Source organism: Thalia democratica, chromosome 4 (assembly GCF_965202585.1).
Source record: "Thalia democratica chromosome 4, ktThaDemo2.hap1.1, whole genome shotgun sequence".
Taxonomy (NCBI): Eukaryota; Metazoa; Chordata; class Thaliacea; order Salpida; family Salpidae; genus Thalia; species Thalia democratica.
In genome coordinates this window covers 4,603,150-4,627,831 of record NC_139168.1, presented here as the reverse complement: position 1 = coordinate 4,627,831, position 24,682 = coordinate 4,603,150, and the positions used below count along the sequence as shown (strand labels likewise).

The following is a 24,682-nucleotide window of genomic DNA, read 5'->3' as shown; positions in this document are numbered from 1 at the left end:
CAGGACGTTCACAAAACATTTAGTTAGTTTTATAATTATAAAAAGTTAAACAGTAAAGTATTTTAGTTATGGTAAAGAGAAGCAACAACTTTGGTTATTTCAATTATTTTAAATGGTTATACAGCAACCTCTCGGATCTTTACGCACTCGTGACGTTACGCATTCTCGTTCAGTTACGCGATTTAGATTTCTAAAAAATTCAAAAAAAAAATTTTTAATATTGCACAAACTAGGTTCATTGTATATTTTTAAATTAAAATATGTGTTAAAATGCTCACTCACCTCTCTATATCTTTAGAATTTGTAAACTTTTGTTCCTTGACTAAATTATAAACATTTAGTGAAACCTCAGTTTATCACAAATTTTGTTAACAATAAGATATTAAATTAATATTCTGAAAGAAATATGACTATATTAAAAAGTTATAACAAATTTTAATATAGACACCACACCATTTCTTAATTGTAAACAAGTGCTCAATTATAAATTTAATTTGCTAAGTAGAAAAGAATATAAACGTTAAGTATCAAATAAGTCACATATAATTAAAGATTAAGACAAAATCTATTTATTACTAAAATTAGTAAACATTTTCTAAAAGTATTATTGTTTTATATAGATGTTAATCCTTTTTTTTTTAGTATATGTGTAGTTTTATCTTTTGTTTTCGTATTTATAAATAAAGTAAACGAATTGTTAAAACTGGGAAAGTCCCCAGTCTGCTTTTAACTAGAAGCAACATCAAAAAACAGTCATTATAGTAAGTATGTTTGGTACCTCTCGTATTTTTACGAATTTTTCTGTTGACACAATGTGCGTAAGTAAGCGAGAGATTATTGTATACCCCTTATAAGTTTTTTTAAATACTTTGGCTAACAACTGAGTATGTATTCAAATTTGTGTAATTGTGCACACTAATGTGCTAACAATTATTTATAATTTTAAGTATTATCAAATTTGGTACTTTATTAGCCTTTTTTTGTAACTAATGTTAATGTTTTTTGTCACATTTCAAAACATAACCAAACATTTTATGCGTAAAATTTTTTATAAAGAGTAAAATTAGTTACAAAAAAACATTTAGTTGTGCAACTCATCAAAATTTATTTTTAAATGTAACATAAATTATACTACAAATTTACTGAAGTATATATATTTCTGTTAATTTTGGTTTAATTAATTTTAAGAGTAGTTATTTTTAAATTTACTGGTTTTAAGTTAATTACTTATTTTTTTTTGTTTGTTATTTTTTAGTGTATATGCTTTACAATAATTCTGTAGTTTTTAGTTGTTTACGTTAGACTAGTCATTTATACTGTTCTTTTTCTTATTAAGTTATTTATAATGTTTAAAACCAAGTAGGTTGTTATTTTTTATTTAAAAATGCTTATCTTATTAAGCTAAATCTTTACTGCTGTGAATAAAGACTATTATTTTATATGAAATTTATAAAAAAATTGATTTAGTTTACGCTTCATTTAGTTTATATTTTTTTATTATTGTTATTGTTTATTAAACAATAAAAAAAAGCGCTTAAATAGTTTGGTCTAAGGACCCGGTGTACAAAGTAACCTTTCGATTATCGAGTCATACACCACTTTAAACGTTTTCATTGACGTACATGGTGCACTTAATGTTTGTTTGGTGTTATGATTTAAGATAAACATATTTTGTATGTACGTCATACATCTAAAAATATAGAATATTGAAAAATATTGAAGAATGAGTGTTTCATTAATGTCTAAAAACAAGTCTGTTTTAGCGTCAAGTACATCTGTTAACAGGAAATAACTAATTTATAAAAATTAGAGTTACAATATACAGCATGTAAATAAAAAAAACTATTTATCCACTTAGTCAGTAAACAACATTTGTTTAAAAAAATAGTTGATGACTTTTTAATAATACTTAATCAACGTTTTAAAACAATTACTTAAGAACTTTTTTTCTTTATAAAAATTTATATTTCAATGCTTGGTGTTCTCTATTTGAAAGATTAAAATATTTCAACAATGTGTTTCACTTAAAATAAAGCTAAAACATTAAACTAAATGAACTTAAAATGTGAAATATAATTTAAATACTACATGAGTATAAAAATAATCAATGATCAAAATAATTATAAAATCGAGTTGTATTGAAATTAATTCTGCAAGTTTTTTAGTTAGAAAGCATTGACTTTCAGAACGTTGCTAAAACATTTGTCGCAAAAAATAAGTGTTTGAAAATGTAAGCTACAGTTATGAAAACGGTATGTAACTGATATCAAATAAATATTAACACTTAAGTAAACTCAATTAAAATTGTTTAGTTTGTCTATCCGTTAAAAATTTTCAAGGTGTGAAAAACTACATACTATTTGAATAATTTTAAATACCCTACCGAATTAGACAATTAATAACAATTAGAAAAATTAGTGAGTCTAAACAGAAAAGAAAATCTTAAAACTGTAAGTTATTTATTTTCTAAACTAAAATGTGATACAACATAAAATAGAATTTAATATTTATTTAAAAAACTAAAAACATACTTATGACGCAAATATTTTTTGCATGAATAATTTTTGTTTATTTTCATATTATTAAAGAAGAATAAATCAGAATTTTTTTTAATCACAGAGTTCAAAAATTAATAAAATCTAATTTGAGTAAAAGTTGTTATAATAAGGCACATTACCAAGTTTCGTTATTTAATATTTATTCAATATAAAAATTAAACTAAGAATAGAAAATACTTATATAACCATCTTTTAAACAACTAAAATTTGAACAATAAACTGAGAAATACAACAATAATTTAAATAAATAAAAAAGTTCAATCTAACCAATTTTACTAAAAAATAGTATAACTATCACAGTTCAGCAAAATTCCTTTGAAAACTTTGATCAAATTAGTCACTCCATCAATCAAGTCCTTGTCAGTTTCAACCAAGGGGATTTTACCTTCATCAAAACCATCAAACGTAGACTGGGCGAAATCTATCAAGCGAACTTTAGCCTCGCCTCCGTCTATTGAGTGACCCTCGTAAATTATTAAGAGAGAGGCAGCATAGAATCTGAAAATTCAAGATTAACATACACTAATATGCTTGAATTAATGTTATTGATTTTTTATCATAAGAAATCGATCGCTAAACTTTTAAAGTTAATTTTTTATACTACAGTCTGTATTAATCAGCAAACCCAAAAGAATTAGACCGTAAATTAAAAAAAATGAAATAGACTTTGTACCCAGTTTTAAAACTTAATAAAAAAATTGAGTTGGTAGTACGTATTAACAATATTCTATCAAATTTGCACGAGCGTACAAAATTGCACAAAGACACTTTTGCACGACGAGATAAAATTTAAATAAAGAAAATTGATAAAAAAAAAATTAAGTTGTAAATATTTTTTTGACAATAGTTTAACTCTATCCACGCTGTTTGCAGTTTTAAAACTTAATACAAAAGTTGAGTCAGTAACAAGTATTAAAATTTGTCAAGCATTTGTGATATATATACATTCACCTGTAGGTCGGAAGTTTGCATAGGACACAGCGAATTTCTTCTAACTGTTCAACAACGGATGGTATTACTTCTTTGTTAACAAACTGTCTTATAACTTGCACAAACCCTGTTTTGTCCAGCCCCCGACCATAATATTTGTCCAGACAGTCGTAACGACCCGTTTGCTGGTTGTATACCTGTGTTAATTTGTATTTATATTTGGAATTACTTTATTGAAGTTGTTTAACTTCAATTTGAAAATTAAGATAGCTCTTACTTAATTTGTTTATAATCAAATTTATTTTACGACCATTAAAATTTTTATCACGCTTTTGAAACACTTTATGAGTACTTTTACTGCAAATTTTGTATAAAAAACTAAAAATATTTAACATTTTAAGCAACTTTAGTTACAAGTTTCAATCGGTAAACTTTCAAGTTTAATATACTTTAAGCCTACAATTTTTGTTTGACTAACTCAAACATACTTAACCGAAAAAAAGACCCGAACCAAACTTAATAACAAACTTCAAATTTTACCTGCATTCCTGCCAGTCTTGCCTTCATTGGACCAGTGGAGCAACTGTTTGTCAGTTCAAGGTGTTTCCTCTTCTTTTCAGGAGTGCACCCTGAAGTCCTGGATGCCTGAGTTCCCATTTTCAGGTCTAAAACTGAAGGGCGTTTGTACGAACTGGTCAGGTCTTCCATCAACATGTAACCTTAAAAAATAAGTTATTACTAAGACAGATTATCTAAGGTAGAATAAAAAAAAAACTTTTAACCTTCGAAAAAAAGATTAACATATAATTTTAAATACAGTCAATAAAATGTTTTTCTAGTTCTCTAGATATAAATTAAATTAAGGTTATCACTTGTAGTTGTAAACATATTTTCAAAACTATATTACACTGAGATTTTTTTTTCAGTACCGTATCGAACTTTATGTTTTAACACTCTGAATAGAAAATTTACTATTTTTTCGCTTTTCATAAAAACAAGAAAACGCTGTTTATTTAACAATGTGAAAAAAGAAAACAATTTTTACTATATGTTTGTTTAACCCACTCTAAGATACTATAACATATTGATAACGTAATAGTTCAAGTTTAGGTTTGTTTACTAACATGGTTACTATAGGTAGCTTGCTTAAACGTGTGTAAATATTTTTGACGCTTTTTATGTTTAATAACTAAATAACCAACGAAGGTAAAAAAAACACTGTAAAAATCTACTGAAATAACAGTCCTTTAATAAAAAACAGCCTTTTTGTCTTCGTTTGTTGGAATACATAATGTAAATTTAGTTTAAAAACTGTAATAAACCTAAGTTTAATAAACCATATGATTAAAGTTTTAGGTACACTTAAATAAGTGAAGTATAAAGTTGCTCAAAAAATTATTTGAAATTAAATTGATAAAAACTATAATACTGTTTCAGATACTGGAATAATCAAATTTAATTTTTTATACAACTAAAACATTTTGTTAGATATAACAAAAAAATAAAAAACAATATTATTTAGAACTAGTATACTTATTAAGTATTTAAACATGTTATTCTGAATTTACATATTTTAACTTTTTTATCAAACAGAAGCTCAAGTGTGGTTAACAGTCAACTACAAAGTAAAATGTGAAAAAATAATAAGTATTTGTTTTATTAAATTAATTTCTATGTAGTCCCCGAAGCTACTCAACTTAGTTTAAATTTTTTATATGAAGCATTTTACCTTACAAGACCTAGAATTGTTTTTGGTTTCAATCATGCTTAAAAAAATAAGTAAACATCATAAACCATAAGAAATTAGAAATCTTTTACAACAATTTTTGAAATATCTTTTATTTAGTACTACTTAAAAGTTAACTGTGTAGACTTTTAAAAAACAATAGATTAATTTTATGCCGAAAATATAATTAAAATTTACCTCTCAAAAACCCTTGACTGTCTTCAACCCTCTTTTTCATATTAACAACTTCCTCTTCATTTAGGTGATTCCCCAAAACCTTGATGACGTCATCACTCCCTTCTCTCATGTACTCCCTACCCACAATATTTTCTATTGTCCTCCTGTTCCGGTTGACCGACCACGGGTTTGTTCCCATGGAAACGTGAACCTTGTTCTCGTCTTTACGTTCTTTGGTCCACCTGGTAGATAAAAAACAAATTAGTGTTGAAATTAGTTTAATAAATTTCATGTTATAAAGTTGTTAGTATTTACATGTAAATAGATATTATAGCAAACAAAGAATTAGAAATATTTACCTATCAAAATTAATAAACTTTAGTTTTTTGTCAAAAATCTTATTTGAGTTTGTTGAACAACAAAATGTTAAGTAAAAAGTAAAAATTATACGTATATAAATTTAAACAAAAATAATAAGTAGAACATTTTACCTGTTTGGTCGAAAATTTGGGCTCAATTGCTGATTAGTTGTTGCTGTTTCTAATGATTTGTAAAATACATCTCTGTAATTAATGTATTGGAATTTTTCTTAACGTTTAGTAACTGTTAGTTTGATGTTTAAATAACAACTCAGTTATTAGTGATTTTTTAATAAAGTAGCTGGTAATTTTTAAGGTAAATTCAAAGCGAAAAAAACTAAGGTAAAAAGTTTAGCTTTATATTTTAATGAAGTGTAATAATGTTAAACTACTTTAAGAACAAAATTAAACTAATAATTTGTTTTATGTTATTAGTATAAGGTTTTATGATTTTAAAAGGTTTTAATGAGTAAAACATCTGTACTAAATAATAATAACTTTTACGACACACTTATTTGTAATTAAAACTAGTTTTAAAGTTTTGAGTAAATTTGAGAAATAAAATATAATATGTAATAACATGTTTTTAAATATTTAAAAGATTAAATCAAAACTTACCCGTTATCTTTTGTTCTTTTAGACATTTTACAGCAAGTGCTTTCATTTAAACTATTTGAATGTCGCAATACAATTTCAGTATTTTCAAACTGAGATGTGTTTTTGTCGAGTTTTACCAATGCTAATCCTAATAACGCAATTAGTTAAACAAGTAAATAGTTTAAAATAAAACTTGTAAATTTATTATTATTATTTTATGGCAAAAAAAAGGATTATTTGATGTTTCAAGTATTTATTTACTTTAAGTAAACGATTTTTAACCAGTTGTTATTATAATTTCAATTTCTGGTATAAAAGATTAGAGTAAAAATAAGCAATTATAAAAAAAACCTTAACTTCAGGTAAATAAGATTAGAGTAAAAATAATAAATTATAAAAGCAATCTTTAATTTCAGGTACGAAAGATTAGAGTAAAATTAAACAGTTATAAAAAAAAACTTTTAACTTCAGGTATAAAAGGGTAGAGTAAAAATAAGCTTTAATTTCAGGTATAAAAGGTTAGAGTAAAAATAAAGAATTATAAAAACAACCTTTAATTTAAGGTATAAAAGATTAGAGTTAGCAATTATAAAAACAACCTTTAATTTCAGGTATAAAAGGGTGCAGTAGCGGTGAACACTTGTCGTAAAAGTTCCATTCCTGATCTGAAAGTGATTTCATCACCGTATTTTCATCGTATTTCAGAAAATGAGCCGTTCCAGAAACCTATTTAGAATAAAACGCAAATAAAATAAGCTAATAATCAACCAATTGACAAAAAAACACATATGTTCTTAGTTTAGATCATTTTTATAAAGTCTCTCAATTATAAAGTTACGTGTACTTGCTAAATACGTACAAGCTAGCTAATACTAATTGTTTAAATGGTGTTTGTTTTTAAAAGTATTCTTTGGTTGTTTTATTTTATCTTTAGTTTTCGAACAAATGCTTTAACCTGGTGTGCAAATGGTTTCAATCTTTTATCGTTCTTTCCGTCTTTAGAAGTCAATTTTCCACATTCAGTTTCAAACGCTTGAACCATTTCATGCAACTTACTGTTTTTCATAACTGATTAAATGTAATTATTGCTGTTATTAAATAAGTATTTAGTTATTTAATTAGGTAGAACTAGATTGTAAAAGTCTAGTACATTTTTTTTACGTTTAGACAAGGTAGAAAAACAAAAAAAAAACTTCTGACATAATATATTGCAATACTTTAAAAATCAGTACTTATTTGCCTAATAGATCAAATTCCTTTAAAATAACTAACATAAATAATAGTTAGAGGTATTTCATTATGTTAATGACAAACTGTGAATTTTTGATTGCAGTCAACTTTATCTCTGTCCATTTGTTTTTGAGTATTTTGCAACAACTAGCCGATGTCTTTGTTATAATTAAAAAAGGTGCAGCTCATTAAATGAATACATTAAATGCAGCATTCACAAACTGCAATACTAATTACTAATATGCAATGGTCATCTAGTTATACAAAAGTTTATAATTAAGCATACAAGTTTCAAAAAAATAAAAAGTAATAACTTTTAAATGACTAATAAAGCTGAAAAGCAAACAAATACTAAAAAGTAATGAATAGTGTTCAAAACCTTTAAGTAGTAAGCAGAAGGAAAAAATGCAAAAACAAATGATCAGAAACTAAATTGTGATAAATAAGCAAAATTTTCATGAAACTATTTTATTTTAACAACAAACATATTTTACCATAACAGCAAAGCGGTAATTTTACTTTATGAGTCAATCTAAATTTAATTATTTTTTATGCTTTATGACATAACAGTAACAAGTTTTAGAAAAACTAAAACTTTATTCTTGCTAAAGTTGTTTAACTTTATTTTTAATTTTTCGTATATTAATAACTGTATTTTGTTATATAAAAAATAACAATTCTTGATTAAATCTGTTCATTGTTTTTTTTAACTTAATTTTTAAAACAATAAACTAGTTTTAAATTGTTTATACAACATCATAGCTTGTTTATTTTTAAAATATTTAATTTAAAACAAACATCTATCTAGTAAACTTTATACAATTGTATAATTCTAGATACATTTTCATTTTATTTTCTTATTAGAAAGTGACAAACAAATTGAAAAAGTTATATTACCACTTGAGTACTTGTTGTTTGAAAATAAATGTTTTAAAGACAATTAGAAAAAAAAAGTTATAAAGGCATTATTCTTAAAAAGTAGTTAGAATATACAAATAAAAAAGTTGACATTTGTTTTTCAAACCCACTTAATACAATTAAGGCAAACTTTATAAAACAATATTTAGCTTTTAAAATCTTGTTAACAATCTTTTTTTATGAGGTTTAATCAGTTAATATATTGAAAGTATAACATAACTTTTAGGAAATGTAAAAAGTTACTACATACTTTAAAGTTTATACTACAAAGTTTATACTTTATAGTTTATACTAAAATCGTTTTATGTTATTTATCTAAAAGTTGTATTGGTTTGAAGTTTTATTAAAAAAACAGCAATGTATAAAAAGCTTTATTTAGATTAAAAATAAAAATAAAGCTTTGAAGCTAATACTGTAAAAAAGAAACAGTTTTGTTTAAACTTTTTAATAGTAATCTGAAAAACATGCTTAAAAATGATTTTACTTTTTCCAATCCTCAATCTTTAAGCTATTTACCTGATTTTAAACAAATAATTGACCCCTACAACTTCAAAACCTTTTAACTGTTTTAATAATAAGTAGGTGAATTTATAAGTCAAAAAAAAAAACTTTTTAAAAACACAAATTTTAAACAAAAGTACGCTTCAAAACGACAAAAAAACTAAACACTACTCATGCAGACAGCCACAGCAAACACTGAAATATTATTTGTTACAAAACACAGTTTTAAGAGAAATTTCGCAAACGTCGTTCCGAATTGCGCGAGTCACTTTAGCGCGTCTCACATGTTGTGAGATTATGTTTGAGGAAAGAAAATGAATATTTTTTCGTGAAATTTTTCAATCAGCTGAGACGACCTAGAGTAACCTTGATCGCTTTGCGCTTGATTTCAGTGCGTACAAGTTAAAAATATAATGCATATGTAACACATATACAAAAACTTACGTTTCTTATATAAAAATTTTACTTCCATGAGTATTTTGTAATAAAAAGTTCAATTTAATATGTAAACATTGAGCGTTTAACCTACTTTACAACTTTCTTACAAGTTTCTAACTATAAATCTTTTGAAAAACACAAATAAAAGCTGTTTACTGTTAAATATCCCAAAATTTTTATTTTATTACAAAAAAACGTCCTAAAGTCAAAAGATGGAAAATGTTTTGTAAACATACTTTATAAAAATATTTCTCAATGAAAATTTTCGGTAAAATTGATTTCGTATAGACCTTTGAATTTACTGAAGTTTTTGTATAAACAAAAAAGTTGCATAACAGTTATGCTCTAGATTTTTTTTTTAACTTTAAACTAAAATTCGTCTCCAAAGAAAGTTATACTTTTGGTATGTTATACAATATTATGTGTTTAAAATCGAACATAATTAAGTTGATTTTTATTAAAACTTTTTAAACATATTAAGCAGTTGATTATATATTGCTTCTTTTTGAAATATCTATATAAAATTTATAAGTACTCAATAATTGATAGTCAATATTTACGCTTACTGTTAATATAAATAATACCAAATAAAGATATTTGCCAAAATAAACAATTTAATTTTTTTTTTCTTGCAAGTTTTATATTTACTCAAATTTTGAAACTACTTTTAAAATCAAACATCATAAAAAACAGATATTTTAGTTATATTTTCAACTCAATAACAATTGTTCTTTAAACTCTTATAAACGAACTTTTAATGATATAAAAAAGTTATCAAAAAGAGCTTTGATAAATACAATAACAATCAATCTATTTCAGAAAACTTTCGAACATTGTAATTCTTTAACAAAAACTTTAAACTGTCTATTACTTTCATATTCCATTTTTTCTTGTTTATTAAAATAAAAAGCTTTAAAACTAAAAAAAAAACGTTTTGAACATGTAAAATATCCTTAAGTTTTGAATATGTAAAATTTTTATAAGACGTTTTATTTAATATACGTAAACTGAGTATCTCAACCTTAAGGTATTTTAAGCGGGAACGGGTCAAATATGCACGAAGACACTTTTGCGCGAAGGGTTAATTAAATAAAGAGACACGAAAATACTAAACAATTTGTACGAGAGACAAAAAATTAGTGCAAAAAATTACTTATGAAAAAAAAAACAAACTAAGGGTGAGGGTAAAGGGTAATAGTGTTAATTAGAATTGAAAAAACAAAGGAAAAATTAGTTAGTTTAGGGGAAATTACCGACCAATATTAGGTGTAACAGTGATAGTATAAGAAAACACTTATATAAATTACAAAAATAATAAACGCTTGCAATATTGTCTTCATTTAAAAGTTTCTTCGTGCAAAAGTGTCTTTGTGCAAAAGTATCTCTTTGTGCATATTTGACACCTACCCATTTTAAGCAGCTTTTAAAATTATGCAAATTTTAGTTCAAGTCTTAAAATTTCCCTAGTTTTTGTTTTGAAATATTTGTCATTTAGTGCACTTTTTAATTTTATTTCATTTTTCAGCTTTTATAGCTTTGCGTCTTTTTTACATTTATAAACCTCATGTGATATACTTCAAATATATATATATATACCTATTGATACATACATGTGACATACTTCAAGTTTGAAATTTGCCTTTTAAGTTGAACTTATTAAATGATTTAATTGCTCTATGAAAATGTAAAATAATAATTAAAAAACAAAAACAAATTGAAAAGTGCTCACATGAAAAAGCCTTTTTGATCTAAAAAACAATATAAATGGTTTATTTAAAGTGAATTGCTTGCACAAGACTTTTTTTCAAGTGATAAGTTGGTATTTTGTTCAAATTAAAACCATCTGTTGTCATTTTATTTATATTAAATTCAACGCTATTTGATCAATTTTTTATTTTTAGTTTTCCATAAAGACTTTTAACATTTAAAGGTTATTTAATTATTAAATTTAGCTACCTGTTAAAAAAAGATATTTTTGAAGCAGTTCTCTGAATAGCAGTTATTTTTACTCAGTTTAATAAAAAAACTGTATAAATAGCTCATAAAAAAAAAACTATATATTAGTTGTAGTTATAAGAGCTTGCTGAAATAGTTTTGCTATAAATACACAAGTAAACTTTTTCTTTGTTTATATTATTTATATCTATTCCTAACTATAAATGTTTTTCGCATTTTTTCAAGTTGTCAACTACAAGTTTTTTTGTATATTGTTCAACTTTGTTTGTTTTTAAACATTGTTTCATAAAATTAAAAACTAAAATTGTTTGAAAATAAATAAATTACTGCTATTGAGATACTAAAAACCTTGTTGGAATTCGGATACTTCATTAAATAGAAAAAAGATTAATACATCTATAGCTGCTAAAATGAGCTAAAAATATTTTAGTTTAATAATTTCATTTATATAGTTTTTGTTTTTCGGCGAAAAAGAATATTAAAAATAAAATTGTAAGAAAACGGTCGATATTTTTTTAATAGTAAACAGTCTGTTTTCACATACCTTATAGGTTTTAAAATTGCAAATAATGTTTTAAATCTTCTCAAAGCTTTTACTTTAACCTCATTTGTTTGTTATTTTGTTAGAAATAATTTGGTTATTCGAATGAACTTTATTTTGTTACTATTAAATGAAAATAAAGAACAACTGCATAAAATTTAATTAAACCAATCTTATTTAAGACCAATTCTAACTTTCACCAAAAAGCACAAATCACTGCTTTCATTGGTATTTAAATTCTTCCTAAATAGATTTAAAAAAATATTTATTTTTTCATAAAAAAAAAAAAACAGATATTAACCAAAAAAAATTTTTTTTTTAAACAAAATAAAAACTTTACATCATTTTTTGAAATATAGTTTAAAAATTTTTTTCTATGTTTTTACATAAACCGATAATGTCTTTTGCGAAAGGTGATAATTGAAATTTAATCTTAAAAAAGCAGAAATTTTGTTTTTGTTTCAGCTTAATGTTCCATATCCAATTACTTAATTTAGTTTTAAGTAAGCTAAGGTTTAATTTTTAAAATGTATAATGTAATGTTTAACTAACAGTCTTGAAAATATATAAATAAAATAAAAAGATGATAACTATTTCTGTTTTGACAGATAAAATAGTTACAAATAGTGATTTTTATATGTAAATAAAACTAACTTGTCTAACTAGTAAGAAAAAACAAAAAAAAATCCAAATAATTAAAAAAAAACGAGTTTTTCCTGCTCGAGTTGCTCCTGCTCGAATTGCCCTCAACAACAACATCAACATTTAATCGGTCTGCATGCAAAATTGATGTTCCGTGCGAAAAAGTCATCGTGCCAAAATGTCGCTGTGCAAAAATGTGACGACGTGCAAAAGTATCGTAGTGCAACAATGAAAAGTTGTCATCGTGAAAAAATGTCGCCGTGCACAAGTGACGCCGTGCAAAAGTGACCCGTTACCGATTATAAACGCAAACAAATGATTTATTAAAAATGAATCTAAAATATGTTGTGACTATGACGTAGTTAACAAGAAAATCAATAAATTTATGTTTTTTCTATCGAAATATTATTTGAAATGTTGTCTTTGTTTTTGTTTTGATTTATGTATTTAATGTGATATTTATAAAAACTTAAGTTATTTTTAGTTAGATTATTTATTTCTTAAATTTAATGGTTTTGTTTTTTTTTTCATTTGAACCTTTTTAGGCAACTCATTGTGCAAATATTTTTACAGATTGGTTTTGTTTTGACTAGACATAAACAACAACCTGGTTATAACCACCACCTTAAGTATAGATTATTAAACATTAATACACATTTTTTTCGTCAATTTATTTATTTAAAATTTTAGTTGCTTGTTAGATACTACATTTAAAAAAAATTGTAAACCTTTATAAAAAGATTATTGTTAGTTATTTGCGTTCAATTATGTACATAAACAAAATTGTTTTTATCACTAGAACAGCAAATGACTAAAATGATTAATAATTTATATTGCAATAAGCAATTTTACCGATACAAAACAAAAACTTTCCTAAGTATTTTTATTTTTCAAAGTTAAGCTCTTAATTATATTAGTAAATACAAACAAAATCATATTACTTAAATTTTATTAAGTCAACTTTTATAACAAACAGTTTATTTATTTTGCATTTTCAATCAAGTACAAATTGAAAAATTTCCAGACAAAAATTTTTGTTTAATTAGTTACTTCTATTAGCTTACAATTTTAATTATGTCTTAATTGCCCTACTTAAGATAAACATTAACTGAGTCATTGTTGAAACAAAGAAGTTTAGTAATAAACGATTCCGATTTAATTAGTTTATAAGACAACTTACATATTTTCAATCAAACCATTTTAAACAATCTTGTTAAAACTATCTTATATTTTATCAAATGAAGCTAAGATTTAAACACATTTTTAATGCAACTTAACCAGACATTCTCATTTGTTTTAAAGTGAAACTTTTCTCTTTATTTTGCTTTGTAACTAGGATAACTTTTTTGCATTATAAATACTTATCAAACTAACTAAAAGCAAGAGTCTTAAAACTTTACAAGCTGTGTCTGAAGTAAGTGTTTTTTTTTACAAGAAAAATAATACAAGTTTAGTTTAAAAAATGTGTTGCAGTTAATATTTGGTTCTCGGTAGTTAAGGAAATTGTTTTCCTAAACAAGTAAACAAGATTATTTTTAATAGAAAATTATGAAGTGTGCTCAAAAGTTTTATTTTATGGTTCCCGACTAAAGCAGCATTTAAACTCACATTATTTTAAAACTGATTAAAACTTTAGAATAAATATATCATTGCATAAAAGTAATGAACTGAAGTCTGAAAAACTTTAAAGCTATTCTGTAAGAAAGATGGTCTGATTGAAGTTAAAATTAAAACTTTTCTGATTTTTGTCGTGTGGAACATCACTACTAACTTAATTGAATTATATAAAGGTAAATTTTATATTTTACTTAGTGTTAATTAATCTAATAAGGCTATATTTATTTGGTTTTGTTATTTACGTTGTTGTATTGCTCTATAGTCCTAAAACTATGATTTATAAAATCAAACAGACGCTTTTTTTTGCTTGTGTATTCATATAGAGAATATACCTTTATTTTTTCCAAGATCTTTTTATATAAAAATATTATACTACATCTATATATATACATCTTTTAGCCTTTTGTCATAAAAAATGCAATAAAATAAAACTTGCATGATTTCTGTATAAGACGTTAGTTATACCATGTTAGTTGTTACACTTTACTAATTTTTGAAAGATGTGTTGTAAGAAATAAAAAAAGCGATAAATACATCGATTTTTCATTTCATTTAATTTTTCTAAACTTCAAACAAATCCAGATTAAAAAAATTCTATTTCTATATAAAAGTTACATCCGCTTAATGTCGCAATTGATATACTGTATTTACATTGTTGTTTCGTACCATAAAAATGCATTCAAAAATATTTTAAAACTCTTTTCTTTCTGTGATAAGTTTGTTTTCTTCTAAAGAATCTTATTTAAACTATAAATGTTTTTCTTAAAGTGATTTATTCTTATACGTAAAGCTATAACTTTTGTAAACAACGGAAACAGGTCAAGTAAAAAAAACAACTGAAATTAATAACTTAATGACTAATTTTTGAAAAGTACTTAAGTTTATGAATAAAAATTTAGCAGATATTTAGAAAAAAGTGTATTAATGAATAATAATCTATACTTGAAGTGTTGGTTATAACCACGTTGTTGTTTATGTCTAGTCAAAACAAAACCAATCTGTAAAAGTATTTGAACACTGAGTTGCCTAAAAAGGTTCAAATGAAAAAAAAAAACAACACCATTAAATTGAAGAAATAAGAAATCTAACCAAAGAATACTTAAGTTTAAATAAATATCACACTAAATACATAAATCACAACAAAAACAATGACAACATTTAAAATACTATTTCGATACAATTTTAGAAAAAAACATAAATTTATTGATTTTCTTGTTAACTACGTCATAATCACAACATATTTTAGATTCATTTTTAATAAAATATTTGCTTGCGTAAATAATCGGGAACGGGTCACTTTTGCACGGCGTCAACTTTGCACGGCGACATTTTTTCACGGTGACAACTTTTCACGGCAGCATTATTGCACTACGACACTTTTGCACGTCGGCACATTTTTGCACAGCGACATTTTGGCACGATGACTTTTTCGTACGGAGCATCACTTTTGCATGCAGACTGAGTAAATGTTGATGTTGTTGTTGAGGGCAATTCGAGCAGGAGCAACTCGAGCAGGAAAAACTCGAGCAGGGCAACCTCGTTTTTTTTTTATTATTTGGATATTTTTTTATTGTTTTTTGTTACTAGTTAGACAAGTCATAAATTTAAGTTAGGAAATTTATAACTGTGCAAATACAGAAACTTATATGTACATAAATGATATTAAAAGCAGCTATAGTTGTAAGAAACGGTGATGATATACAAAGGTAAGAGATATTTATTTTATATTTTATATTTAAAAATTTTTTATTGTTCAATTAAACAAATATGTTCAACTATTTTATTTCTATAAAACTTGCTATTTTTTCAAACTGTTTCAAACTAGTGGATTTTTTAATTTGACAACGTTAATCTGTAGCACCCCCTTACAAAAAGACCACGTGACGCCGTTACTAATAACTAAAAACATGAAATATATAGCCTTGTTGAAAGTTTTTATTTAATTTTTTTTGTTACTTTTAAGAAGTATTATTCTAGCTGAAAAAGAACCTCGAGGATAACAGACTTTTGCCCGAGGGTCGCAGTTTGCCAATCCCTGTAATAGTTATAGTAAGATTTCGTAGTATTTTAGTTGCATAGAAAAACTTTACAATAAAGTACTACACGTTAATATGTTTTTTAGCAGTCTTTGCAAAATTATTTTATACTTTTACGATATGTATTAACTTAGAAAACCCTATGTAAATTACTGTTCTTAAACAAATTATTAAAACACTCATGGGAAAAGGATAGGGTAAGTTATGTTAAAATGTTGCAACAAAACATTACAACCCTATAAATTTAAGCTAAAACCAAACAAGACATACATTGTGTCTTTTTCTATAGTGTTTTTAATAAATGTTAAACTAAAATATTTCTAAATACTTATATTATCAGTTAAATAATTTTTAAGTATGCATAAATATGTTTAAAAAGTAACTAATAGTCAAGTCAATAAAAATATATCGGTTACAATAAAGTAAGAAAAGTTTGAAAAAAGCATTTTATTCTTATGTAACGCACGTATCTAGTCATAAACATTTTAGATATAAAGTTATACAGTTTCGCATTCTAAATAAAGTTTCGAAAGTAACTGTTGGGATTTGAGCTACTGGTTTAAGCAATTTAACTCTAGTTGTAGATTTTAATATAGTAAAATTATATTAAGCACGTAAAAACGGTATTTAAATTTGAGGCAAGTAATGATTAAGAAAGTAAGTCATAATGTTAATCAGAGAGGAAAATTGTTTTAACTACATGTTAGTTTTTCCACAAAAGCAATATTTAGTTCCATCAAGATTACAATGCAATTACTGAGAAAAGTTTTACCATAACGACTTTTGATACCTACCGATCCATCAAAAAACTATCATTATTAATTTTAATTTTAGAACAAAACTTTTTATATTCTAAGAACATTAACAAGTTTCGGATTGTTTAATTGAAAAGTAATCTAATTAATAAATGTATATTTTAAGACCAAAGTATTTAAAGATATCTAAAAACAAAAAATATTTTTTGAATTGGTAAGATATGAATATTTATCAGATTGTAACTTAGAGTTTTATAAAACAATCGTAAAACTAATTACTCATTGTTTACAAAGCAATTATTTGAAACAAAAACTTTAAACTACCGGATAAAAGCTGTCTTGAATTTTTTAATCTTGCAATCAGAAACCAACCACGCTTATAAAACAGACTTCTAGTTAGACAACTGGTTTTCAAAAGATTAGTGAATTTTTACAAAGATAAACAACATAAACTTACCAATTGTATGTTTGGGAAGAAAACAAAACTTTGTATTATTATAAATTAAATTATACTTCGTGTTTGTTTAAATACTTAGGTATAAAGTTTATTTAGTTAGACTAAACTTGTACAGACAGTATATTTACTTGAAAAAAGTGTAATTTATCAACAAGCATATGTCTAGTTACTAGTACATAGCACACTTAATCGATTTATCCAAATAATACTTATCATGAAAGTTGTAAAAACATGTTAATACAAAATACTCTAGCTGACGTATTTATACACAACTATCTTAATAATTATGGTTAATTCAAACATGTTTTTCATATTAAAAAGCACAAACAAGAAAAATTAAATATTATAAAACATTTACAAATTGAAAACATTAATTTTATTGCAATTTTTGCGTTAAAGTTATATGCAAAATTAAACTTAAACAAAATGAAATACTTAATAGAACAAGCTTATAAGTTTTTTGTAACTATGAATACTCACAGACTTTGTTAAAAATAAAACAACAAAAATACAAGTTTTCAGTTTTTAATTAAATGATAATAAATATTGTGGTTTAAAATGTATTTATTTTTAACAATAACAAAAAAAAAAAAACAAGTTATTGTTTAATAATAACGTTTATGTATTGTCTCTTGTTTATAATAAAATAGTATAAAAAAAAATTTAGGTTAAAATTGTACCAAAACTTAAAAGTATAACAATATGTCTACAAAGTTTTGGTAACAGAATTGTTTCAATTTATGAACAGAAAAAAAACTTTTTGTTATACCAAAAAATAATGTAGTATGTTTATAAATTAGTTTACTTAAAAACTATCAAACCAGGGTTTAATTCAAATGATGTTTTTTGAAAATGCTGAAGTACTAATGGGATGTAAAACTTTCTCTTGTAAATTGTTGTTTCTGATAAACAGAAAATATATTAATTAATATATTTCCAACCCAAGTACAAGTTTTTTGAACTAATTCTATTGTTTGGTTAAACTTCATACTATATCTAACAAAAAAACCTAGAAAATTTTTAGATATACACAGTTTAGAACAGCATTTTATCAATTTTTTTAATTATGAGTAAATTAAATTTTTGATAGTATAAACACTACTAAAAAATCAAACGAAGTCTTTTATCTAGATTTGTTATATAAGCGGTGTTTTTTATACTTTTAAAATGTTCTAGTTCAAGACAAATAATTAATAAATTATTTTACATAAACAGTTTATGTAAAAAGGACGCGGTACTTTTAACCAAAACTTCACCTTATTTTTAAATGGTTTAAGTACACAAGTTCTTTTACAAACTAATTCTGACAAATGCGTATTTAATCACTAATAAGGTTAAAACTTATCAACGTGCAAGGAGTAATAAGAGTCACTTTTTGGTTATAATGTAAATAAATGACAAAGTGATTAAAATAAATCTTACAGTTTGATTGTGGGTGTTCTTGATTCTTGCTTTGAATGTTTTTTGTAAACTAAGCTTATTTGGGTTAAAAATATAATTTAATTCTAATTTACTCAGTGTTTCAGTTTGATATGTAAATAATTACTATCTTAATTCTTAACTATAATTTAGTATCACAATATTATCTTTATTCTAATTTTTAAGGTTCAGACTTATTTGGTATGTTTTTGTATTATCTATAAACAGTTATAAAAAAGTAATTGTGGTTAAAATTGTTTAAAAAAACGTAATATTTTCAAAAAGAGATTCATGTAGAACTTAGACGAATTTTTAAACGTTTTTACCATATATAATATTAAAAAAAAAAAAATTTGTGAATTTTTAATTAAGTAGAGCTGTTTACTTGAATTGACTATTTTAAAATATCTTGAGTGTTTTATAAAAACATTTGACAAAGTTATTACACAACTAAAGCATAATTATTGAACAAAATATGTAAAAAGTTTCAGGTTTTGCACAGTAAAAAATATCTAAATGATAAATTATTAAAATGTATATATTGTTTTTCTACCATGGTTGATTTACAGACAAAAAGCAGATGATAAAATAGATCGTATTGTACATTAACGTAAGTAGGTTTGGAATTTGTTTTACGTGATCGAACTAAAATAAAATACATTTTCAATTGTTTACCACAAAAAGCGTTACATAATAAAAATACATGAAAAAATGTTGATAAGAATCTATTAACGCTTAGTCAACAGTAACATTCAATACTTTTAGATTAAATTAACACACATGATACATTCGACATACATGTTATTGTGGATAAAGTTATTGAACTTTTTTAAATAACTTAAAAGAAGTACTAAAACAAAGAATAAAAGTGGCATCTGTTAAGGTTGTTTTAATCTCTGAATTTTTGAAATAAAGTGTAACCAATAATTTAAAAGATAATTTTGATTAATGTATAAAAATTTTCAGGCATAAAACTTTTTATATAAGTTCTATATAATGTATTTTTTTGTTATATGTATTGAGCACTAAGCTTTGGTTAATCATTTAAAAAATGAATTAAATGCTTGAAAATTCTAACTAATCACTTTTTAAGTTTAGTTCATTTAGATAAGCAAACGTGTGTTTCTTAACGATTTACCTGCATATTACTACAATTAAAATATATTTGCTTGGTTTGTCTTTTATTATCTTAACACAATTAAAATGTTTTTAAATCATGTAACATGATATTTACGCAATTACTTCAATTAAAAGCTATCTATTTAAATATTTAAAATAAAGTTAGCTTTACTTATTATTTATTAACAAAACACCATAAAAATACTTTATAATCGTTTAAGATAACATCTACAGAACTATTTCAACTGAAATGTTAAGTGGTTTACTAGTATAAATATTACATAAAATTTTATGTACTATTTAGTTGTAATTACTTATATTTGTTATGAATCAAGCATAGTAACATTTTGTTTAGCAATTACCTTATACAAGTTCAACCTTGTAAAAAATACGTTAATCTTCTTAAGTATGCCTTAATTTTATTTTAATTACCAATATTTTTTCGTGATTGAAAGTTGTTATAAAATAAAGTTTTATTTATCAAAATGCACTTGTTTACACTATAATAATGTAGTAATTTGACTTGTAATTACCCAAGATTATAAAAACACCACAGTCTATCAATTTAATCAAATTAGACTTGTAATTACAATTTAAATACCAGAACTTAAACAGTTTAAGTCAGATATAACTTTTAATGCTAATTTTTTAAACTATAAATATTTTAAACTTTCTATAATAATGTTAGCTAAGGTTTAAATTTTAGTGCTTTAATAATTTAACCAAGATAATGATTAATTTTATGTTGCACTTATCAAGTAAGCTTTAAAAGTTTTGCAGTATACAAATAATATTAGGCTTAGTGTGGTTTAAATTTAAAATTCTATTGATAAATTACGCTACTTTTTTTCTTGGATTCTGTTAGCATTAAAACACAAATAATTGCAAAAATAATGTCACAACAACTTTTGATTATATACTATCAATCTTATTAGATAATCATCAATAACTATAAAACTAGTAACAACAATGTACTGTAGTGTCATATCTCTAACATTTATTTTAAGTTTAAACATCAAACAAGTTTGATTTTTTTTACTTCAGATATAAAGTATAAAACAAAATTAAACAACAACAAATTGTTTAAAGAACAAAACAGTATTTAAAAAAATTAATTTATGTTTAGGTGACTTAGTTTAAGATTTAGGGTTTAGTTAATAAATTACCCAAAAACTTTAAAAAGCTTTAGTCTTTAATTAAAATAATTATACTTGATATTAAGTATCTATATCTAAAAATTTTATACATAAACATTGGGTTTCTTGTATCAGTTAGTATCGTAAAAAGATTTTTTTTAATAAACAAACAACATTAAATGTACAAATATATAAGTTTAAAGCATAATTTAAACTAAAGAACTTAAAATTTTACAGTTTGTGAATTTATACAACTATATTTAATTTTAAACTGAGCAAAATAAAGTTTTTAAACAGAAGAGTAGTTTAATAATACATTTATTATAAGCTGTTTTGAAAACACATTAGACTAATATTTTTGATATTATAAGATAAAAAGCTGTTTTAAATCCTTCACATAATCAGATAAAGTAAAGCTTACAAAACGGTGAAAAAGCAATTAGATTTCATTCGATAACACTACAAAACAACATATTACAGCTCAATTTGCATTAATACAAAAAAATATCTTTCGATAAACTACAAAGACTTAAGAAAAACTAATTGTTTTTTAATTAGACATTTGATTATACCAAGGTTTAAAAGATTATTTTATTTAAAACTCTTAGAAACTTGAAGATTTTTTATGTACCTTTAAGTTAAATGAAAAATATAACACTTAAAATCATCATTACCACAAAAGTAAAGCATTCTTATGAATCTATATGTATACTAACATTATCGTGAAAGTATTAAAAGTATGAAGAATAGCTTACACTATCTCATTTGCATCGAACTATAGTAACTTTTTTTTTTTTGAAACTTAAATGCTTTATTTAATAAAACACACTTTAAAATTAAATTTGTAAAGTTGCTAAATTCAGGATACAGTTTTGACTAAAAACATGAACTTATAATCCAATGCTTAGTTTTTACCTAAGCAATCAAATTTAAATTTTAAAACACTTTACTGAGAAAAAAGAAGAAGTTTACTTTAAATTATCGATTATTTACAAAGTAACACAAACAATTCAATTGCTTACCAAAAAAAGAAACAAAGTTACAAACCCGTTTTGAGGGAGTGTTTTTCTATACTTAATTATTTTTAGGTCACACTAAAATGTTATTGTTTGACAACCCATTATCTAAACAAATATTATTTCACATAAAGTGTTTTTTGTTTGTTAAATGCTTAACTGGTTATCAATCAAGAGCTATCAAAACTTTCTCATACATCTTAATACGCTTTACTAAGAGCTATTTGCTTTATTTATTAGATTTGTATTTGTAATTAAATTTTTTTCTAAGTAATAAATATCAAGTATTACATACTTTAAAGTAGAAAGGAAGTGTTTTTAGCTTTTTTTTTGAAATCTTGATAACTAAACGTATTTTTAAAAGTATGCAAAACACATTTACGTTGAACAAAGTTTTAGACTAAAATAAATCAGTACGTTTTTAAATTTAAAGCTAGAATTAAAGTTTTGTTGTTGAGTCACAAAATGCTCTACTTCTAAATAAGATTTTAATATTTTTTCGGTTGCTAAACAAATAATTGACAATTGAAATGTTAAGTGCAGGTATGAAAGTCGTATTGAGCTTTAATACAACATTAAACGTTAAAAGTAACAAAGCAACAAAATTAATAAGTTAATAATTGAGTAACATAACTAATAAGGTGTTTAACTTTTTAACCTAAACGCTAAAAAAAAAATTCAAGATTAAAAATTTGTTATGTAAATATCAAATTATTAGTTCTAGTAAAGTTAAATGCATTTAGTTTATAGTTTTAATTGTAAAAATTTAAAAATAACAGTAAATAACCACGTTGACAAAACTATCAGAATTACTAACTAAATAGTACTAAAGTAATATGAAGTGAACTTTATAAATCTACATTAAAAAAAAAATGATAATAAAAACCTCGGTATAAATATATTTTGACTGAAACTATTAAAATGAATAACAATTTAAAAAAATAAAATAAGGCTGCGAAATATGTATTATTAACAAAAATTATATAAAAAATTCTTAACTTCTAATTCCTTTTTATTTAATTATTATTTTCAATAAAATTCTTTATCAAATTACAAATGTTTGGAATTTATAAACTTATAAATTTAAAAGTGTATTTTTTAATAAAACAAAATTTTTGTTAAGTTGCTTATTTATATAAAGTACATTTTATAGAAAATAATAATTACAAATTAATAAATTATTTTTTTAAAAACATCAGAAAAAACACCAAGTCATTACTTGGTGTAATTAATTCTATGTTTGAGCAATAAAGTGCTTACAAGTATTTTAATAAAATTATGACAACTAGAAAATTTCGATTGTTTATAAATTTGACTATTTAAAACAATGACTCAATTGTTGTTTGGGCTCAGTAATGTGATTATGGATTAATTAAAATCATAGAGTTTTTAAAAACAAAGTAAAGTGCTGGGTGGTGTTTTGTTAAGTACTTTTAAAAAAAGCAATTTTATTAAAAAATGAATTATATTTAAAAGCTAGAATTTTATTTGTCTATATCAATTAATTTATGTAAGCAGTTAGTATTTATAAGGAACGTTTTATAAAAACAAATTATACAGTAATCTTCCTTTATTCTACCAACATATGTTTCTGTGTGTCAACGAATCAACACACTTCAACTGGGTTTTTAATGTTTTTAAACATATGTTGGTAGAATAAAGGAAGATTACTGTATAATTTATTTTTATTTATATTCCAGTGAAGTTACTTCACTAGGATCTTTTGTTAGCAAACAATTAAAACTATATTTTGAACAGTTAAGGAACATTTTATCTTTTTATACGCATTTTAATAAAAACAAAAATTTATAAACTGTAAATTAAGTGAAAAGAAAAACTTATGATAAGTTTGAAAGATAATATGTTTTGACTTTCAAATATTATAGAAGAGTTTAAAAAGAATAAGAAATACTAGGAAGCAAATTATGAAATTAGGAAATGAAAGCGTCTTAATCAATTTAAATAAAACAATACGCAAACTTTGTATTTTTCAGAACTCAATTTAAGTTCAAAAACATAAATTAACTGGCAAAATAAACGAAAATACGATGCTTAATTGTTTTGTTACGGTAAAAAGCAATGCATTTGAAACTCAAAACATAGATGAAAATCATGATTGGTTTTATTTTTTGACCAAACTAAAAAATATATATTCATTTTAACTATAATATTTAATATTATCTGAAATACTAAACTAAAAACAAATCTGTTTCAAGTATATATTGATATTGTATAAACAAATTAAGTTTTTTTAAAGTTTACTGATCATCCTTACCTTAAATTTCAAACATAGAAAATTATTTCTGATTGTTGGAAATAGAACTAAATTCCAAAAATTATACTAGTTCAAAATGAAAAATAAACATTTAACATACAACTAAACAAAATAAAAACGTAAGAAAACCAAAACAAAAAATTAAAGAAAACACCTACAGAAAAAAAAAATTCTAAGAAAAACCACAAATAACTTTGCAAACGTATCCAAATTCAAATTAAACGTTATAAATTCGATTTCTATCAAAAAATAAGATTAAGATTTTTATTTCAGTGCGCT

General features: G+C 23.8%; 1 protein-coding gene across 1 annotated transcript; it reads right to left on the bottom strand.

The window, feature by feature from the left end:
• Positions 1–2,833: 2,833 nt before the first annotated feature.
• On the bottom strand, positions 2,834–7,389 carry LOC145835194 (inositol hexakisphosphate kinase 1-like). The gene is made up of 8 exons (XM_082942759.1): positions 7,303–7,389; positions 6,947–7,073; positions 6,369–6,495; positions 5,883–5,954; positions 5,413–5,633; positions 4,029–4,207; positions 3,510–3,685; positions 2,834–3,056 (listed from the first exon to the last, which is right to left on the bottom strand). The coding sequence occupies exons 1-8, from the start codon at positions 7,387–7,389 to the stop codon at positions 2,834–2,836; spliced, it is 1,212 nt and encodes a 403-aa protein (XP_082798885.1).
• Positions 7,390–24,682: the final 17,293 nt, after the last annotated feature.

Bases quoted from the DNA above. Each gene is read 5' to 3' on its own strand.
- LOC145835194 (XM_082942759.1), bottom strand. From the start codon at position 7,389: ATGGTTCAAGCGTTTGAAACTGAATGTGGAAAATTGACTTCTAAAGAC. The intron at 7,074-7,302 runs GTTAAAGCATTT...TATTCTAAATAG, and splicing joins TGAAACCATTTGCACACCAG to GTTTCTGGAACGGCTCATTT. The intron at 5,634-5,882 runs GTAAAATGTTCT...TTTATCTACCAG, and splicing joins CCAAATTTTCGACCAAACAG to GTGGACCAAAGAACGTAAAG.